Below are 19,837 nucleotides of genomic sequence, written 5' to 3'. Positions count from 1 at the left end.
CTCTATTGAGAAATAGAGATATTCTATTTCTTGTGGTTTTCATTATTTCTGCAGAGATGTATTAAGGCTGCACTATGAGTTTTAGGTAAGGTTTACTTAACCTATTAAGATTAAAGTTGGTATCACTGATGTGACACAGTGGTAGCTGGAAATTATTTGAGGTCTTACAACAACACAAATTTGTGTGAATAAGTCCAAAGAAAATCAACCACAAAGGCCCTAGCCTGAATTTATATATGAATGATCCTCAGGAGGTATTTTTCATACTTTGACATTATAAAGACCCAGAAGCATGTTAAGTACTGGCAAGTTTCTGTACCATAGCTTGAGATGAGCACTAACCATACAAAGTATACATATGTATGTATGTGTGTATATATATCTATAGGTGTGTGTGTGTATACATACAAAGTATATATATATATATACATATACACAAAGCTATATATATATAGTCTTCTCCCTGGAGTTCTGCCCTCACTGGCTCCCACCACCCACAAAGCAACTTTGAGCAGTTAGGAGATAACTGTGTGCAAAAGAAATTAAAGTGTATGCAGCACTGACACATTCCAGGTTTCAGTTTTGAGTTTCATGAGTCATTCCAGGTTTCAGCTTCGAGTTCCATGAGTCACATTTTGGAAAAGGCAATACCCCCTATTTTTATCACAGCTGGGAGATTCCTCCTCCAATGAATAACTGTGCAAAGCTGCTCTGTGTTAGCATCTTACAACACAGCTCCAGCAGCAGCAGCCCTGTCTTAGGTCTGAAAAACTGAGGGAATGTAGCAGCTTTGTGGAGGAAATGGAATTAACTACGGATATTTTGTACGCAGAAAAAAAAAATAGAAATTGGAGAACACGAGTCTGGAAATTCCAAGGTAAGCTAGGCAGAAGGTAGAGGCAGAGTTCCTGTGAAACTCATGCTTCTTGAGGAAAAAAAAAAAATGCAGCTAGTAAACAAAACGCATCTCGAAATAGAAGTGGGTTTGGAAAACTTGGAGGAAAGGGAAATTAAATGCCTTCCTCTCAGAGGAACAACTGTATGTGTATATTAGGTCTGAAACTGTTCACCCAGAGTAAGACTTTTACTACTGTTTGTAGTAAAGGCCGAGGGAGAGCAGCCCGCCAGGACACGGTCAGCTGGAGGTTGGGGGAGCGCCAGCGCAGGCGGCTGCTGTCCTTGGACACAGCCATGTCCTTCCTGCAGCCAGCGCCACCCAAGCCTAGGTAAATCACCCTACGTAAATCACACACTTGCACTAAACAACCCGAAACCTAAAAAAAAAGAAAAAAATTTAAAAATAACGGGATTGCCCGACGCTGGCAGATGGGCGGGTCCAGACGCGCCTCAGGGCAGAGGGGCGGTAGCGCCGTTCCCGCGCTTGCGCACTCCTGGCGCCGCGTGTCACGGCGCCGGCCGCCCCCCGGTTTTTTTCCGTCAGCCGCTGATTGGCCTCCGCGCTGACCAATAGCGCAACGCCGAGGGGGGCGGCGCAGCCAATAGAAGAGCGGCGTGGGTGTGTGGGCGGGGCGCCCGCCGGGCCCGTGCGGGGCTGGGTGTCCCCGAGCGCCGCTACTCCTCATGGCGGGCTGGGCGCCGCTGCTGCTGCCCGCGCTGCTGCTCGCCCTGCTGGGCGCCCGGCCGTGCCCCTGCGGCACCGCTCCGGCCTCCTCCTCACAGCCCGTCACCGCTCGCCTGGCGGCGAAGTGGCCGGCGACCCCGCTGCTGCTGGAGGCGAGGTGCGTGCAGCCTCCTCCTCCTCTTCTTTCTTCTTCTGCTCCTCCTGCCAGCACCGCTCTGTCCCGCTGTCTGTTCCGGCTGTCTCCTGGGGAGCAGGAGGGCGGAGGGACCCCCTTTTCCCTCCGCTGAGCAGGAAGGAGGGCTGGCAGCGTTTCTCTTTGTCGGAGGGTGTGTTAAAGTAGTTTTTGGCTGTGAGGCTGAACTGCTTTCTCCCCTCGGAAAGTGCTGTGGACCGTGCTGGCAGGGCTCTCCCACGCTGTGAGGGAGCTGCACAAGCGTAAATTCGCATTTACCCTGCTGCGGCGTTTTGCAGGTCGCTGGGTCGCGGATATGTAATGGGCCAATTACACCATCCCTGCCTTCCGCTGGGTAACATCTTCGTCTGCCCCCAAGTAGTTTGCACGTTAGTTAAGTGATTATAAAGGTACTAGTGTAGATGTGAACATGTGAGTGAAACACGGTGAAATACTTTTAAAAGGTATTGTTAACTTGTAATTATAACTTCAGCCTGGAGAAGAGAAGGCTTTGGGGTGACCTAATTTCAGCCTCCTGAGGGGAGCCTACGAGAAAGATGGGGAAGGAGCCTTTCTTACAAGGGCATGCAGTGAGAGGATGAGGAGGAACGGCCTCAAACTGAGAACAGGTTTAGACTAGATGTACAGAAGAAATTCTTTATTGTGAGGGTGGTGAAACAGCTGCCCAGAGAAGTTGTGGGTGCTCTATCCCTGGCAGTGTTCAAGGCCAGGCTGGATGGGGCTCGGAGCAAACTGCTCAAGTGGGAGATGTCCCTGCCCATAGAAGGGGATTGGAACCAGATGATCTTTAAGGTCCTTTCCAACCCAAACCACTCTGTGATTCACAATAGAAAGGGAAAATGTTTTCCAGTTTTAGATGCTTGTGGCTCCCCTGCCCATCTGACTTTAATTTGCTTTGTTTTTAAACTTACTTGCTGCTGTTTGGAGAACACCCATGGAGGGTAGAACTGCCAGCTTCTATAATCAAAGGAGAGGCAAACTTCCAAAGTAAAGATTAGAAAACAATAAAGTCATGCTAGCAAATGGAACTTTTTGCTAGACATAAGTAGGATGTTCCTGTAAGGAAAATCACAAACCTTAGAAATGTTACCTGTAAATCCTAGAATGACAAAATGGTTTGGGTTAGAAGGGACCTTAAATACCGTCTAGTTCCAGCCCCCCTGCCATGGACAGGGACATTTCCCACTAGACCAGGTTGCTCAGAGCCCCATTCAGCCAGGCCTTGAACGCTGCCAGGGATGTGTCATCCTCAGCTTCTCTGGGAAACCTGATCCAGTGCCTCACCACCCTTACAGTAAGGAATTTCTAAAGTGTATCTAACCTTAATTTTGCCTCTTCCAGTTTGAAAAAAAAATGGAAGGGTGGTATTTAGTATAAAGTAAACCTTATTTAGAATAAAATAAACCTTACCTTTTATGGTTTGTAAGGATTAACCCATGTTTGAAAGTGTTTCAAAGATTGATAGTTTCCCTCCATGCAAAGGAGATGTCATCGATGAAAGCCTGTAATTTAATGAAAAACTATAACCTGATAGAGAGTGTGTTCTTATGTGTATAGTTAGCTACTATTTAATAAAATCTGTGTACTGAATTGATTTCATTTATAAGCGTATATTGGAATATCTGTGGAAAAATAAAGTGAACATTTTGGGGCTTTTCTGTAATAAAAGAATAGTCTACATGCTTTACAGTTCTGATTGTTGAGTTTGGATGATAGTGCTTTGTTCAAAATATCTTCTGACCAAAATACAGCTCAGTTCAGTGTTTATGCTCTGGAGATGGTTGTTATTCATTGGATATCTAATGTTTGGTTGCTGATGGGTATTTATTATTTTGAACAACTGAAGGTTTTTGCTGTGGCACGTCTTTGGACAAAATCAACCTATGGACAATTAATTTTTATTTTTAAACAGTGAATTTATTGCAGAAGATGGTAATGAGAAGTTTTGGCAGTTCTTGGAAACGGTGCGGGAATTGACAGTTTATAAGCAAGGAGGTAAGTTAAACAGCATGCTGGTTTGTAATATGTTGTCTTGTGCTCTATTTAACTTTGAGACACAACACATTAATTAGTTCTAGGCAGATCAAACCTGACTCTTCCATTATTGCTTACTGAGTAGGATTCTTTCAGAAAGTTGTAGCATGTTTTCCCCTAAGAACAATACTTGCAGAGGAGTTTACAAAAAAAAGGAAGACAAGGTGGACCGAACTGCTCTTACAATATGGAACAGAAGTGTAAAGATTAAAGATACCTACCTGCTTACATGACTTGCCAAGAGCTTATAGGATATTGAGACTTCATGTTTTCTGTAAGATGGGTGCTTGCAGGGCAAAAAATCACAGAAATAACTAAAATGAGAATGCTAGGTAATGCTAAAGGAAAAATTAAACAATTACCAGAAAAGGTTTAATACTTTTGCTCATACATGGAGACTGTTTTCTAGCATCAATACTGATGTTTTAGAATAAAGGTTTATCACTGACCAAATAGAACTAAAAAAGCCTTGCATGATTGGACAGAAGAATATTAAGTTTTTGGAAATTTGGGGAGAAGACCAAAGCATAAAATCCAGCAGAAGAAACGTAAAAGAAAGAAGAAACATTGGAGAGAAGTTTATTAGAAATGTGCATGGTAATGAAAAATTGGGAGACTGATGGGGCTTCACACCAGGTTGGGCAGTATCAGACCTGCTTGGTAGGTCAAGAGATGAACAAGGTGAAAAAGGCTTCAAAACAAGGTAAGGCTGCTTCATTCTGCTCTTTATTTACAGGACAGTGCAACTCTTTAGGCATGAGTGCAAGCACCTAACACTGCCACTGGAAGAGACTTGAGGGGAATTGAATGTTAAATTACTAGTCATAAGCTAACAAATTGTATAAAGATCATGCAGAAAATGACAGTGAGAATTGCAGGTACATGAAAAATGCTGTATATGGGAGAGAGAACTTGAGAAACAACATGTTTCAGCAATTGTGTCTGACTGAATACAACTTTAAAATGTGCATCTGATAACATTATTTGAATGCTCAGCAGTGCCCCAAGCAGCCAGGAGACTTAAAAGTACTGGGAAGGGAACAGGGACATGCATGGTAAACATAATTTTGCTGCTCTTGATTCCATGATGTGCTTTTATATTGAGTAAAATGTGATGCTTGACTTTAGTGTCTACCTCTGTTTTCCTCATTGTTTCTTTGGAATAGAAAAAGTACAAAGCAGAAAATGTACGAAGAGCTGTGATTTTAATTATAGAGTATCAACTGGGAAAATGAAAAAAACACCCCAAACTTACTGTGAGATTACTATCCCACAGTCAGAAGTATATGCAAAACCAGAGTCACTGAGAACAAAATGCCCAGGTGGTGAATGCTGCTAAAAGCCATCCTGTATAAGGCATGGGGACATGGAAAATGGAAGTAGGTGCAGAATTTGACCTGTGGTCAGCTGCTAGTAGCATTTGTTGAGGCAAGTGCTGTTGACTTATGCCATTTAAGGTCGTTTTCAGCCCACAGGATAGTGGCATGTGTTACACCCTTCACAAGGTTGGGAATGACACAAAACTGGGAGGAGAATGTGGAAGGTAGGAGTGTAATTAGAGGGACCTTGGCAGACTGGAGAGACAGCCCAACAGAAAGGCTGGAAAATTCAGCAAGGGCACTTTACAGACTCCCTGCACCCTGCACATGGACTGGAATAATCTCATCAACTGCATAATCTTGGTGCTGATTGACTAGAACTGTTTTTTTGAGACAGACTGGGGATCCTTGCAAGCAGTGAGAAGGCCAGCTATATGCCAGGTTGCAGCAGCAAGAGGGTAGCCAACAGGTCAAAGTGTTTGTTCCACTGTGTGAGGCACTTGTAAGACTGAATCTGGAGTACTGGGGCCATGCTGGGGCTCCCTGTGAAAAGAAAGACAAGAGTCCGTCATTGGAGCAAATCTAGGAGAGGATCTCTGCAGTGCTTAGGGAGGTGGAGCAGACTTTTGAGGAAAGGCTGAGAGAGCTGTGAATGAAGCTGAGAAAAGAAGGAGTAAGGAGAGACCTCGTATCTGCAGTTTCTGAATAGGAAATGTGCAAAGGAAGTGGAACCAGGCCCTTCCTGAAGGTACACAGCAGAATGAAAAAACGCAAAGGGTAGAAGTTGAGTCACGGAAGTTGTGGTTAGATATTAGAAAAAATGTTTCTGCCATGGAATTGGGTAAACGCTGAAATACTGCTTCAGGAGCCTCTGGAACCTATTAATTCAGATAATTCAAAATTCTACTGCATGAGACCTTGAGCAGCCTAGTAAGGCCTTGAAATTATATATCTAAACAACAGTTTGGATAAGGTGACCTCCAGAAGTCACTTTTAACTTACTTTTTTTTTCTATGAGTGGTTTAGATGCAGTTGGTATTGCTTTGAGATGAGACTGCTGTATAAGATGATGTGTCAGGGGTTTTTTATTAGACATCTCTTTTTTCCTTGTTTAGACACACTTCCCAAGGGGTTTGAAGCTTTAATGACATTTATTATTAGTGACACAAATGTCTGTTGAAATTAGCTGTTAGTTAAACACCTACTTCACCTGGATAAATTCTGTGATTGAGAATAAATAAATTACAGTAGGATGATCTCCATGACCTATCACGCCAATGAACTGTTAGATGCTGGCAGTTGGCAACCTTGAGACTGTACTAAAATACTACTTTAATTAGGTCTGTTGAGTTGTTGATGTGTATGTTTATCTGTATGGCCAACACACACACATAAAAATAACACAGGAAGTTTTGAAGTTCTGGCACCAAGGGGCTTTCCTAAAAGTTGAGTCACAGTTGGGGTAGTCTTAATCCAAGGAAATGGATGCTCTTCATGAACAGGAAGTCTGCATTAGCTGTTTGCAAGGAACTGCTTGGCTTGAGTGAAGAATCTGGTACTGCAAGACTGCAGTGGCACAGTTTAGTGAGGTGTGTAATACATAACATCTGAGGAGAAGTTGGTGCTCTGTTTGGTGTGGAGTATGAGTTTTGTCCTAACTGCTGCATGTCAAGACGGATTGATGCAGAGGGATGGTCATGATGTGTTAAAACTGATGTAGCAACAACTGCTTCAGTAAATTAAAGGATCTGGCTGGAAAAGGATTGGTTGAGGCAATTGACTTTTCAGTTATTTTCTGAGTGATGCCAAGAGTAGACAGGATGAATAAACAGGAAATGAAAGCATTGTTTGTTTATTTTTCTAAATGGAAACGTTTTCATAAAGGCTAAAGAATTCCTAGATTTGAAGCTGAAAATCTGGATTTACAAAGGAATTCAATGATAGACTTGTATCCCAAGATAGAGTTTAATGTTTCAGAAGAGTTGTAAAGCGTTAAAGCTAGAAGGCAACTTAAAAAATCAAGTGCTTGCTTTTTTTTCTAAATCCTCCCTTGGATTTTTTTCAATCTGTTTTTTTAAAAATAAGTTCTTGTTACTTGTTGTTTTAAATGTAGAATAATCAACATCTCTTGTTAATTTACTAATTTAAAATATTTAGCATTACTGAATTAGACCATTTATTAATGGTCTGTTTGGCTGTGATATTTGTAGCAGTTTAATGGATTTGGTAGGAATTATCTGCACGGAATTTGGTGAAACATTTAGTCTGGTGATGTATTTGGTGGTTTTAACTTTTTTCCTTTTTAATATGAACTCAAATCAGCTTGGGCAGCATCTTGATTATACCATATGGAAAATATGAAAAGGTTGGTGGTGGGATACACTGTATTGAATTAATGTCTTCAGGGAACCTGGACAGCATTGTTTTTATCTACTTAATGTGCAACATATTTTCTGCCAGGCTTGTGAAATACTAGGAAAGGCAGATGATCCTATTTTGGGCTGCAGGTATATTACAGAGAAATGAAAGCTGCAAAAATTTCATACTAATACCAGCACTTAAAAGGCACTGAAGATGGCATTTTTAACTTGCTGCTGCTTTTTTATCCCTAAAGGTTAATTTATGATCACTGAGAGAAAGTAAGTAGCCAGTTCCCTTCTGACTAATTATCACTTGAGTGTTTACTGTCTTCCCAAGTGCTTCAGTTTATATATTGAATTTTCAGCAGCCTCATAAATATATATTAAAAACCAAAACAAAACCAACATGCAAACATATTTTCTCTATGGAAGCAATTTTGTCTGAAAAAAATGTAACTGTATATTTCATGTAAACAACCATCATGCAAATTATTTTTTGCAATTTAGAAGACTACACATTATTCACAACTAAATTAAAAAGTATTTTTTATATGTATAAAAACCTTAAAGATTCCAGAGGAATCAGTTTCACGAACTGATTTCTCTCCTCATAATGCAATAAAATAAACTGTTCCCTCTTTACTGGCATCTTGCTTGGATGGCAGAGAGATGTGACTGGCCAGTGATTGCCTGAACTGCTTTTACCTGAGATCTCTAATTCCCTAACTGATTAGTGGATCTAGATATTCATATCTATGCACTTGGAACAATCCTCATCCATCCATCCCACCAAGTAATTATTCCAGCACACTGTGTTCTTCTGATTAATTATGTCCCTTACATTTACTCTCCCTACCTCCTGTGCCTCAGTACTTTGAATTCTCTTGTGGGTTACCAGCATATATTCAGGTTAACTTTGTGCTGTGTATGCCTGAGGACCTGTGCTATAATATTGTCTTACCTTTTGTGACTGCCCTGGTTGTCTCTTTTAATTATGTTTAACTTGCCTGTGATAAAAGATACTGCTGTAAATTGTGGATAGGAAATGTCAGCATTTAAATGTGAGTTTGCTTCGCTGGCTGTTCAGTTCTTGCTGTAGTCAATCTAATCAATTTGGCTACAGGAGTAGTGAGAGTTTTTCAGCAGACAAATTAAGGCATCTTCAGAGTGAGCTTTTCAGGTCTTGTTGGCTGCTAGGCAATATTTCACATGGCTGGGATGAAAGTTTGCAGATGTGAAGTTCATACATGTGCCTTCAGATGTCTGCAGCCTGGAGCTGTATCCTGTTTATGTGGTCTCTTATTTACTTTAAAATTGACTTTGTTAATGATTTAGTAGTAATATGCTGCCATGCAGGATTTTATAACCAGAAGAATCTGGTTCTTTGTGATTCCCTGTAACAAAATAAGAACTTTACTATGAATTGTACTCTTTTGACAATGTTAAAATGAGCTTGCAGGGCAGGTAGTACTAATTTTAAAGGATTTGGTATTATGTGAAAATAATTTGCAATGCTCAAACCATAGTTCTGATTAACTGAAATTAGCTCAGTTGGTTAGAGCATGGGGGTAATAACACCAAGGTCATAGGTTCAATCCATGTACAAGTTTTAAGAGTCCACTTAAGTTCACTGTAGTGTTGAACTTGAGGATCCTTGCGAGTTCCTTCCATGTCAGAATATTCTGTGTATGTAATAAACTCTAAAATTTGGTTTGCATTAGATAGCTCATAGCATTTGGCATGGATTCATGTGTCTTGGTGAAGTTCAAAGTACAGTTGTATTTTAAGTGAAGCCAACAGTGTTAATAGAAGTTGAAGTAGTAGGAGTGGATGATTTGATAAATCCTTGCCAATGTTGTACAGTCATTTTTGAAGGCAGATTAAAAAAAATCCTTTTTTTTTACTTATTGAAATCATAGTAGTCATAATCATCTTCCAGGAAAAAATGTCAGCTGTTTTAAATACATCAGTGAAAGCACAGATGAAATTTGTAAACAAAAAATTCAAAGACTTGGAGTAAAAATACTTTAAGATAGTATCTTAAGAATTACATATTTAATGCCTCTTTATTGTCTTTAATAGGATGTTATTTAGGCCAAGTTGAAAGGCAGGAATTTCAAGTTTAATTTTACTTTGGTGGAGATAATTTGAAGAAAACTTGAAACTACAGTTATTGAAAAAAGGTTTCAATCTGGAAGGATTTGTTGCTTCCAAATTTTTATATTCAATGTTTTGAATGTGTGAAGCTGAATTTATCTCATTTAGAATCATAGAATGATTAAGGTTGGAGAAGATCTCCAAGGCTGAGTCCAGCCTTTCACTGATTGCCACTCTCAGTTAAACCAAAACACCAAGTGCCACGTCCAGTCACCTCCAGGGATGGTGACTGCACCACCTCCCTGGGCAGCCCATTCTAATGCTCAGCCACCCTTTCAGTGAAAGAATTCTTCCTGATGTCCTACCTGAGCCTCCCCTGGCACAGCTTGAGGACATTTCCCCTTGTCCTGTCAGTACTTAGCAGGAAGAAGAGGCTGACCCCAACCTGGCTACAGCCTCCTTTCAGGTGGTTGCAGAGACTATTGAGGCTCCTCCTCTCCAGGCTAAACATCCCCAGCTCCCTCATCTGCTTCTCACAGGACTTGTTCTTGAGAGCTTTCACCAGCTTTGTTGCCATTTGGGTTCTGCTAGGCTATGTATAGGTGTAGAGAACATAGATAGGTTTTTCATCCATTGAATTTCATGTGAGACGGTAACAATTTTTTGTCACTGATAAACCCCAGCCAGCAGCTCAGTAGCACATGTCCACTGTCCTCACTAGGAGGATGAGGAAGAGCATTAGGAAAAGGTAAAACCTGTGGGTTGAGGTAAAAACCATTTAATCATTGAAATAAATTGAAATATAATAATAATAACAACAGGAAAAAGAGAGGAATAAAACTTCTCTCACGTGATGCACAATACAATTGCTCATCACTCACTGACTGGTGGCCAGCTTGTTCCCAAGCAGAGATTGACAACTCCCCAGTTTATATACCAAGTGTGACATTCCATTGTATGGAGTGACCCCTTGGCCAGTTCAGGGCAGCTTCTTCTGGCCGTGCTCCCTCCCAGCTTCTTGTGCACCTCTGTGCTGGGAGGGCATGGGAAACTGGGAAGTCCTTGACTCAGGGTAAGTGCTGCTTAGCCACAACTAAAAAACCTCAATGTGTTATCACATTATTCTCATATTGAATCCAAAACACAGCATTGTACCAGCTACTAGGAAGAAAATTCCCTCTACCCCTGCTGAAACCAGGACATCACGTAGAATTCATTGGAAGGAGCTTTCTTGAAATGCAGATTATGTTCTTTTCTAATGTTAGTGTTTTTTTCTAGGGAATTACAGCAAACTCAGCATTTCTAAATACTGAGTTTTAAGGAGGAGAAGGCAGAAAGAAAGTACTAGAGACTTTGAGAGCAAAAGAAGATATTTTTTTCCAACCATGACAGGGTTGTAAAGAAGAAAATGAGCGGATAGAGGCTGCTTAGTTATGAAAATTGAGTATGCCTATGGAATGAGAATTGAAGGTTAATTATTTCCAACCAATGTTCTGTATTATCACTTTTGTCATTCCCAGACACCATCCACCTACCTTCTTACTCAGAGCCCTGATTTTGACTTTGAAAATACAAGATATGCAGGGAGCAAGGAAGCTACTTCAATGTTGTATCCATTCTCATACTCTGGTTTATAATATATTTTTAAGGAAGAAATAGAATATGTGAGAGTAGCCCAAAGAATGACACCTTTAGAAGATTTTTATTTATGTAACTTGTGTGGTTGGAGTGTTTCAAAACTAAATGTTAGGAAATTATTTGTAAAATAATGCTATATTCAGGCTTCTCCACATAGGTTTTTTGAGTGGGTTTTTTATTGCTGAAAATAATTTCAATATTCACCAGTGCTATTGAGCTCTCTTTTGTTGTTTTTTTTTGGTGTCATTAGGCCTCTGGATTCATAAGAAAGGAAACAGTTATTAGTGAACAACACTGAAGACTTTTGAATGCCAAGCAGCACTGGCATTAATGCTTGCTTATTATGTAGTGTAGGTAGATATGCCACATCATTTAGTGCTAAATACTAAAAGTTTGTCTTCTCTTTTTTTTCTCTCTCTTTAACAGATTCAGAGTACTCATATTACAATTTAATCTTGAAGAAAGCAGGACAATTTTTATCCAATTTGCAAATCAATCTGTTGAAGTTTGCACTTTCCATACGGGCTTACTCTCCAACTGTTCAGATGTTTCAGCAGGTGACAGTATTGCCTGATATATTTGGTACATGATTGAATGAGGTATTTTGGCTAAACAATGTTCATTGTTACAGTTCAGTAAAATATCTGCCAGTATTATTTGGAATCAAATGTGATAAAGGTGATGCTTTATAAGCTGGTTATATTGACAGGAACAAATATTCATGTTCAATTGTATGCATACCATTCCCTTCAGGGTAGATTTTTTTTTTGCAATTGTTCATTTTTTGAAAAATCAAGTCATGGGGATTTTTTGCATTGTTCCGAATAATGCTGTGGGAATTCAGACATTTCCAGAGTAGGACATTTCCGTAACTTCAAGTAATTTATATTTGCTATTTAGTGGATTTATCATCCTTCTCATTGTTTTAGTATGTAAAAAGTTGAAAAATTAGAAAAACTGCCTTTATTAATGAAAAAGTGAGAGGACAAATTCAATGTGCCTATAAACCTAAAATTGCTACTCCTCCTTTTGGCAATGCCACCTTTAGGATAAAGTGAGAAGTCCATGTTTCTGAATGGTAATAAGCTGTAATAAAGTTTGGGAGTTTTGCAGGTGTTCTCTGGAGGAATATCACGATCTCAGACTTATGTCTTTTTGTTTTTACCTTTCAGCTGGTGAATCCAGACTCACTGACATGAAGTCACATGATTCCCACTTCATATTGGAATAGCTGAGTAGAGTTTAAAAAAAAAAGGCAGGGGATAGGAAATAAAGAAAATCAAAAATTGACATTATTTGTTTGGGATTTATTGGTTTAGAAGTCTGATCTTTGGATTTTAACGCGATTGCTGATAGCAACCAAAGTTAAAAATATCTCAGAGTGAGAATCATAGGCTGTGATTTTAGCTTTTGGAGATGATTTCTCATTCCTGGCTTTACAGAACATAAATGTACTTTTAATTTTCTGGATATGACTGCATTTAATAGACTACACCTCACAAAGGTTATAGGGTCTTAATCTTTTAATCTTTTTCTTTTTTTTTCTTTTCCCCCCACATGTACCCACTTTTGAACGGGCTTAATTAGAAACACAGCTTAATGGCAGCTGTTGAGTTATTTTAATCAAAGGGATGTGAGTTTGAGTGCAATCAGAGCATTCTGGTTGAGTATAATTGTTGAAATATTAGATTGCAGCTGATGAACCTCCACCAGAAGGCTGCCGTGCATTTGTGGTTATCCATGAGAAGCACACCTGTAAGACTAATGAAATAAAAAAGCTGCTGAAGAAGGCTACTAAGAGGTAAATATAATGATCTGGTTTAAGAGGAAAAGTAGATTACTAAGGAGCTTAATATTAGTAGAGTTCATCAGTTATGAATCAAAGTAGAGTAGGTTTTAAAATAAAACCATAGACCTTTGATCCTCTAATCATATGGACAATTTTGTATTTTTTCTTTTTTTTTTTTAACATGGGCTAGTCAGGTTTAAGTTTCAGTGTGCTTTTCTACAGAAACTAAGAGTTTTACGTGTCTGACACAGGTCTGTCAGCAGGGTACTTCATAGTCAGTGTCACTGCAGTTGATGTTGTCTGGGATGCAAGGGCTTGGCACAGGAGTAGAAGAGTAGTCTGTTTCATAGACAGGGCATAGAAAGGCATAACCTTTCTTCCCCTCTTGCTGGATTTTTACATATCAGCCCTTTCTGCAGGTTTTGTCCTGTAGAATTAATTTGAGCTCTGAAATAAAATGTGTAGAGCCTATCAAAACACCAGTAACAGAATAATGAAAGCATAATGTTTAATCTCAGTTTAAAAAAAGATATTATTTTGTGGTTTTTAAGACCTCTGTGTAATTCTTTTCTTTTTTCTCTCCCTGCAACGGTCACCATGATGTACATTAGTGTTCATACCCTCAGCTACTTCATGGTGATATACAGGGCTGAAAGATTATTTAGTAGGGTATATTTCTTGAATTTTGCTTTCTGTGAAATATAAATTGGGGAGGGAACCCTGAAAACCTATAAATTTGTGTCTTTGGGGCTTGGTTGCTTCTGAAAATAATTTTGCATTCTACAGGTGTGATTTGTGGTGTATTCTAAGTCCATTGATACAATTACAACCTACTAAATTATTGTCTTTTGTTTATTCAGTAGCCAAGGTTTCTGTAAAAACAACTCTGTCTAGTTTACAGTGTCCCATTTTTACCAGTTATATTCTTCTAAAAATAATAATGTCTAAAAAATGTCTGCTTTTCCTAGATAAAAGCCAAAATATACTACAGATATTTTTATATGTTGTTGAATTCTTGTGGCCATATATTAAGGCATCATGAGACCATAACATTTTATTGCAATGTCTGAATATAGTAAACTTTTAAAACAATTAACTGGATTCAGCACATTCTCCTCTCTGGAGATATTACTTCCAAATTTACAAAGTTCTGGAAAATCACAATAATAAACAGTAGAATCCTGAATTATTTAGAATTGAGAGAGATAGACTTGTAGAAATCTTAAGAACTTGCAACAAAAGTGAAGTTTCTTTATTTGATTGGTCTTCAATTTTCAATAATTTGCAGTCAGTCACGTCACACCATTCAGAGTTGGAGGGACAAAATCTTGATAAATTTTCCCTCCTTCTCACCATTCCAAAAGTAGTTATCACATTTAAATATTTAGAGTACCTGGAGCTAGACTCTGAGTAGAACACGTTCACATTGACATGCTCAGGTAATTGTTCCCACTGTTAGTTCCCTTTGTACTCTGGGTAGCAGATGCTTCACCTGTGCTGATGATATTTAGGCTAGGTGATAATGGTAGGGCTGTGCTCCTCTTCTTTGCTTTCTACCAGGTGAACAAATGATAGAAGGGACAGTGTGCTGGTTGCTCTAAACCAGTCATTCTTTTTCTGTCTTTTCTTAGAAGAGATCTTTTTGATTTATTGATTATTTTTTTTTTATTTCCAAGTATTTTCCTTTGTGTTCCTTTCTGTGTCTTCTGTCTGTCATGACTCTTCCAGCCTATTTAAGCTATGCTTTTAGTTGTTCACCATATTTGGATGAGGGTGCTAGAAGTGTCCTGACTTTAGGGACTGATAATTTCAAATCTCACTGGAAGAGAAAGAAGAGGCTGCAGCATTCTTCCTGTGTGGATTCACCATCTCAAACCAACATTCAGGAAGTCTCAGGCTCTTTGGACCAAGACCCCAAGTATTCTGCATGTCAGGGTTGAGGTTTTGCTTCATTCAGTCCTTTGTGCAACAGCAGCTGTGATTATGTCTTTTGCATTTTCAGCCATGTTACAATGGACTGTGTGGGTCTAATTGGAAATATTTTGTGTGGAGGTGCAATGGCTCTTGAGCTCAAGGGCTCTGGGTGTGTCAAAAGAACACATGGTTAAATGCTTGGGATTGCTAATCTTGCTGGCTGTCCAAAACACAGCACTAAGGTTTCTGGGGCTGTCACTGTGAAGAGCAGAACCATTAGTAGAAGTCACATTTTGCTCAAAACAATCAGTGCCTTACATTTGTCAGTACATGTTTGCTGTCTTCTCTCCCATTGCTTCTGCATCCTGTCCTGCCTGCTATCTAGACAAGCATATAGTTGCCTGTACTTCCTTAGTAACTGATCAGCAAGTGCTGAGCTCCACATCTGTTTAATTTTTTTATCATTTTCTTTTCGTCTGCCCAGCTGTTCTTCCTTGTCTTTCAGTCAGCCTTCTTCTGAGCATCTCTTATGGCAGGAAATTAATTACCTTTCAGTTCTAAGAGCAGGAGAATCAATTACTTGTCACTACTATTCAGTGTTGAAGAGAAACAAAGAACAGAGGCTTATCTTGGATTTACAAGGGCTGAACACTTTACTTCTCAACCCAAGGTCATTAGAGGAGCTCTGTGCAGTGTTATTTCATTACAGCACTTAATGAACATGGAGCATGTTCATTGTGATATGAGACTGTCACTATTCAAGTCATGGCAGCATTCAGTAACCACCTTAGTTGGTTGGTTGAAGTAGAGTGGATAAAGTTAGTTACAAAAAGAGAAGCTCACTTGGTTGAGGTTTTCCACTCTCTCCATGAAAGTGGCAGCTCTTGTCTCTGGTTATGAGAAGGAAGTTGCACAAGTCACATCCCACATATATGCTTTTATTGGGGCAAATCTGGATTGGTTCTTCCACAGAGGTTACTCATTCAAGAGCCATTTCAGACTCCTGGATCTCACCTATTTGCTCTGCATTGTCCTGTGATAGCAGTGGGACAGCTTGCCTGATATTTCTGTGACACCTGACTACCTGCACCCTAGTTAATTCTTAAACTGGGCCGCTCCTTTTGTTTCTGTCTTACAAATGAGTCCTTGATTGCATACCTACCAAACTTACATGGGACATTGATGTTAAAACTCTGAGTAACCTCATACAGATTACTCCTGCTTGTAGTGAGGGTTTGCAGCACATTGCCTCCAAAGGTTACCTTTGCAGTGTAAATGATTCTATGGTTTTTTTATTGAATATGTTCCAAAGATCTACATCACAGAAACTGTGGTGTTCTGCTCACACCTTTTGAGCATGGCTCTTTGATGAGTGCCTACCACACACAGTTCTGTATTGTGTGTTGGATTAGAGTTTCCTAGCTTGTCTTGGGCATGCTTAGAGACAGCTTAGTGGTCTTTTGATTGTCAGTGCAAAGGCAGCTTTGAAAAACTGTGCTCATCAATAATTAGTACTTTGAGTGTATTACTCAGTAATATCCTCTGTTACTTCTCCATCTTTCCCAGGTTTTATTCAAAGTAGTCTTTATTCATCTAAGAAATCATCGCAGCATAACTTTTCTAGTCCTGGTTTTCAATAAGGAGTGTAGGTAGGCAGTCAAAATTTGCAAAATTAGCTGAATTAGCAGAGCCTGATGGTTTCAAAATAGTATAACCCCTGTTAGTTTCCAGGTGTGTTGACAGCTTTCTCAAACTTCACAGAATCTCCCTCTGCTACTCTGTTACTCACTGATTGCTCTGTGTATCTCTGATAGATGTAATGTATCATTCAAATTAAAAGTTTCAAGCTGTTACCGATGCACAAAATCTCCAAGTGCTATGCTTTTCATATGCTTTGTGTTGTGTTTTGATAAAATATATTTCAGTTATTTATAGCTGGTGCTAATTTTTCAGTTTCTTACACTTAAATTTATGAATTTGTTGTTCTGGGTTTGTTTGTGAGCAATCATTATTTTGTGATGATTTTAACACGACTTGTATAATTTTAGCATATAAGCGCTTATTAGTTTTATTACTTATGAAGTAGAAAAACTGCCACTGTTTTAATAATTTTCTGACTTCATAATATCACCATTATTTGTTTTAAAACCAGACCCAGGCCATATCTTTTTAAGGTAGACCATAAATTCCCAACTCTCAAAGAGGATGGCCCAGTGGTTATTCTGTATGCAGAAATGGGCACAAGAGACTTTGTCAAATTCCACAAGATTTTATCTGAGAAGGCACAAAAGGAGGAAATTGTTTATGTTCTCCGGCATTATGTTCAGGTATGCAATTCAAATCAACATTGTTTCAGTAAACTGCTAGCATTCTGTCTTTGCTTTGCTTGCTTTTTGACAAAACACTTTTTCTACATTTCTTTCTGCGTTTGCCTAAATTATGTGTAATACACATAATTTTCTAATATTAGAAAATTTTCTAATATTAAAACTCTCTAGGTAAGTAATTCACCAAATACAAACTATGAAGCCAGGAAAGCGTGGTAACGTTCCCAGTCCTGCATGCAACCACTGATTGCAGTACTGATCTTGAAATATCTCTTTTTTTGGTTTTGTACAGTGTAAGATCTCGGGTGAATCTTGGTGCAGCAGACTGAACATATTAGTAACTAGAATTAGAAAAATGGAAAGTAGAATAGAGAATCAAACTGAGAAATTACCAATTATATTTTTTACATATTCTCCAGGTAATCTCATGTTCATTGAGATACAGCAACATGGAGTATCATAGGCAATATCATTGACCAGTTTTAAAATGTTTGTGTTCCATAGTGTCACTATTTGAAATATTATGTTTCTGAATTCTTAAATTACTCTTCTCCCCAGCACAAAACAAGAAAAATACCAGTACATGGAACTGTATTGTCCCCAGTTGTGATTATTGGAAGGTTTTTGTGATTTATATTCAAAGTACAGCTCTTAAGCAGTGTGACTAATCTGGAAATAATCTGATGGAGTGAGAAGTTGATGTGATTTTTGTAGACCAGGAATTTCAGGGAGATGAGATGTGTAGTTTGCAGATGACTTTGAATTGTTTGCACACAGTAATGAAATAGAGAATTTGAGGAAACCAGTCTTGAATTCAAAGTTGTATGAGGTTTAGTTTTTAATGAACTTTGTTCTTTTATGCTTTTATTTCAATGAAATGCCTACTTGCATATTAAATGTCTCATTGATCTGCCTTCCCAAATGCCTGTTGTATTCTTGCCTGCACCTTTTCTCTCTTCAGACCTCTCTTCCCTTTTCTTCCTTCCTCACAACCTCCATTTTTGTTCTTTGGTACACACTGGGATGGATTGTCCCTCCTTTTTTACATTAAATACCAGGAGGGGGAACATTGATAACAGGAGAGGTACGATCTTTCTGCTTTCTTTTTTTAACCAGTATCACTGAGACTACCTATGGAGTGCTCTCTGCTGCCTCTGCCTTGAGTTTTGCTTGGAGGATGGACAGAGAAGCCTCCCAGCCCTGCTGGGTTTTCACTTGTAGTCTGGAGGATTCTCAGTACAGAAAGGTTCTTAGAAATTGCAAGCTAAAGCTCAAAAGGCTTTCAAGAAATTGCTGCTGTGCATGTGCAAATTGCCTTTTGGAAAGAGGATTTGCATACATTTGGGTCAAAGTAGGACGTGTTCTGAAATAAGTATGTTTTGTGTAATTACACTATTGAATGTCAAACTTCCACTCCAAAGTTAGAAGTATCTGTTTTTAGTAAGTGGCAACCTGTTTTTCACAGTGATACTTTAATGCATTTTATTAATACTTCTCACAGAAAGTGATTAGTTGTTTTATCAAACTTTTTTAAAGAGTAAGTCTAGTGCAAAAATAGAGTGTTTCCTCTTAGCATCTTGGAAGTCTGGCAACATTACAAAGAAATGAGTATCAGTTGAAAATGTGAATTGTGAGGCATCAGTAATTGTGTAGGCTGCTATGAGCTGTGCCTGTTCTAATCCCTCTTCTAGTATTGCATAAAGACTGCAATTCTGGCCAGCCTTTCTGTGATTTGCAGGAGATAAAGGACATTTTCACCTTTTTTTACATGCCTTCTCAGTGGACTGTCAATATGCCTTGCACTTTGAATTGAAAGATGAATTTAAGGAATGACTTAAATGTCATAGCATTTCCAAGTTACAATATTAGATATTGTTAATCTCCTTTAAATACATTTTGTAAGTTATGTTTTTTTCTTCTGTTAAAATAATATCATCAAGCAGAAACCAAATTCCAGGAAAATGTATTTATCTGGATATGGTGTGGAACTTGCAATAAAGAGTACAGAATACAAAGCAGTAGATGACACACAGGTTAAAGGTATGTGGGTTTTTTAATTGATTTGATATCTTGCTGGAGATACTATTTTACAGTTTGTAAAATATTCAGTCATTAGTATTTTGAAGGTTATACTTAATTTCAATCTACAGAAGGAAATCTCACATATTAGGAACTAAGTCAAAATACATGAGAACATTTGTAAAGATCTGTACTTAGGCCACAGTCAATTTTCTAACCTCTAATTGCTGTTTTCTGTGGCTCTTCGAAATACAATCTGGTCTTCTTCCTCTCAGTAATTTTGAGACTGTTTATCTTTGTACTTCAGTTACTTTATGATTGTTGGCATCGCTCATATTCTAATGGCCACAGTATCTGCACATTAGTGTTTCAGGGCTGAGGGTTTGTTTTTTTTTTCTCTGAATTTCTGTGGAAATACTTTCACAATCTTCTGTAGAAAAGATGTTGAATAGAATATAGAATGTGGACTAGTGCACATTACAATGTATTGAAATAAGACATTTACTATAGAAAATGGTAACTACAGCATGGGGACACAGAGAAATGACTTTGCAGGGACATTCAT

At 38.7% G+C, this 19,837-nt stretch overlaps 1 protein-coding gene across 1 annotated transcript in view; it reads left to right on the top strand.

Annotated features, from left to right (window-relative positions):
- The first annotated feature begins 1,581 nt into the window (after positions 1–1,581).
- UGGT2 (UDP-glucose glycoprotein glucosyltransferase 2) overlaps positions 1,582–19,837 on the top strand; it is a 78,134-nt gene continuing 59,878 nt past the window's right edge. The window contains exons 1-6 of the mRNA XM_054272091.1: positions 1,582–1,739; positions 3,688–3,770; positions 11,650–11,780; positions 12,912–13,024; positions 17,079–17,253; positions 19,197–19,293. Coding sequence (XP_054128066.1) covers positions 1,582–1,739; positions 3,688–3,770; positions 11,650–11,780; positions 12,912–13,024; positions 17,079–17,253; positions 19,197–19,293 — 757 coding nt within the window. The remainder of the gene's footprint in view (positions 1,740–3,687; positions 3,771–11,649; positions 11,781–12,911; positions 13,025–17,078; positions 17,254–19,196; positions 19,294–19,837) is intronic.

This window comes from Melozone crissalis, unplaced genomic scaffold, assembly GCF_028551555.1.
Source record: "Melozone crissalis strain CALT ecotype California unplaced genomic scaffold, PUWL_Pcris_2 ptg000013l_1, whole genome shotgun sequence".
Classification (NCBI taxonomy): Eukaryota; Metazoa; Chordata; class Aves; order Passeriformes; family Passerellidae; genus Melozone; species Melozone crissalis.
Note: the sequence above shows the minus strand (reverse complement) of the source record. Positions and strands in the feature narration are given on the sequence as shown.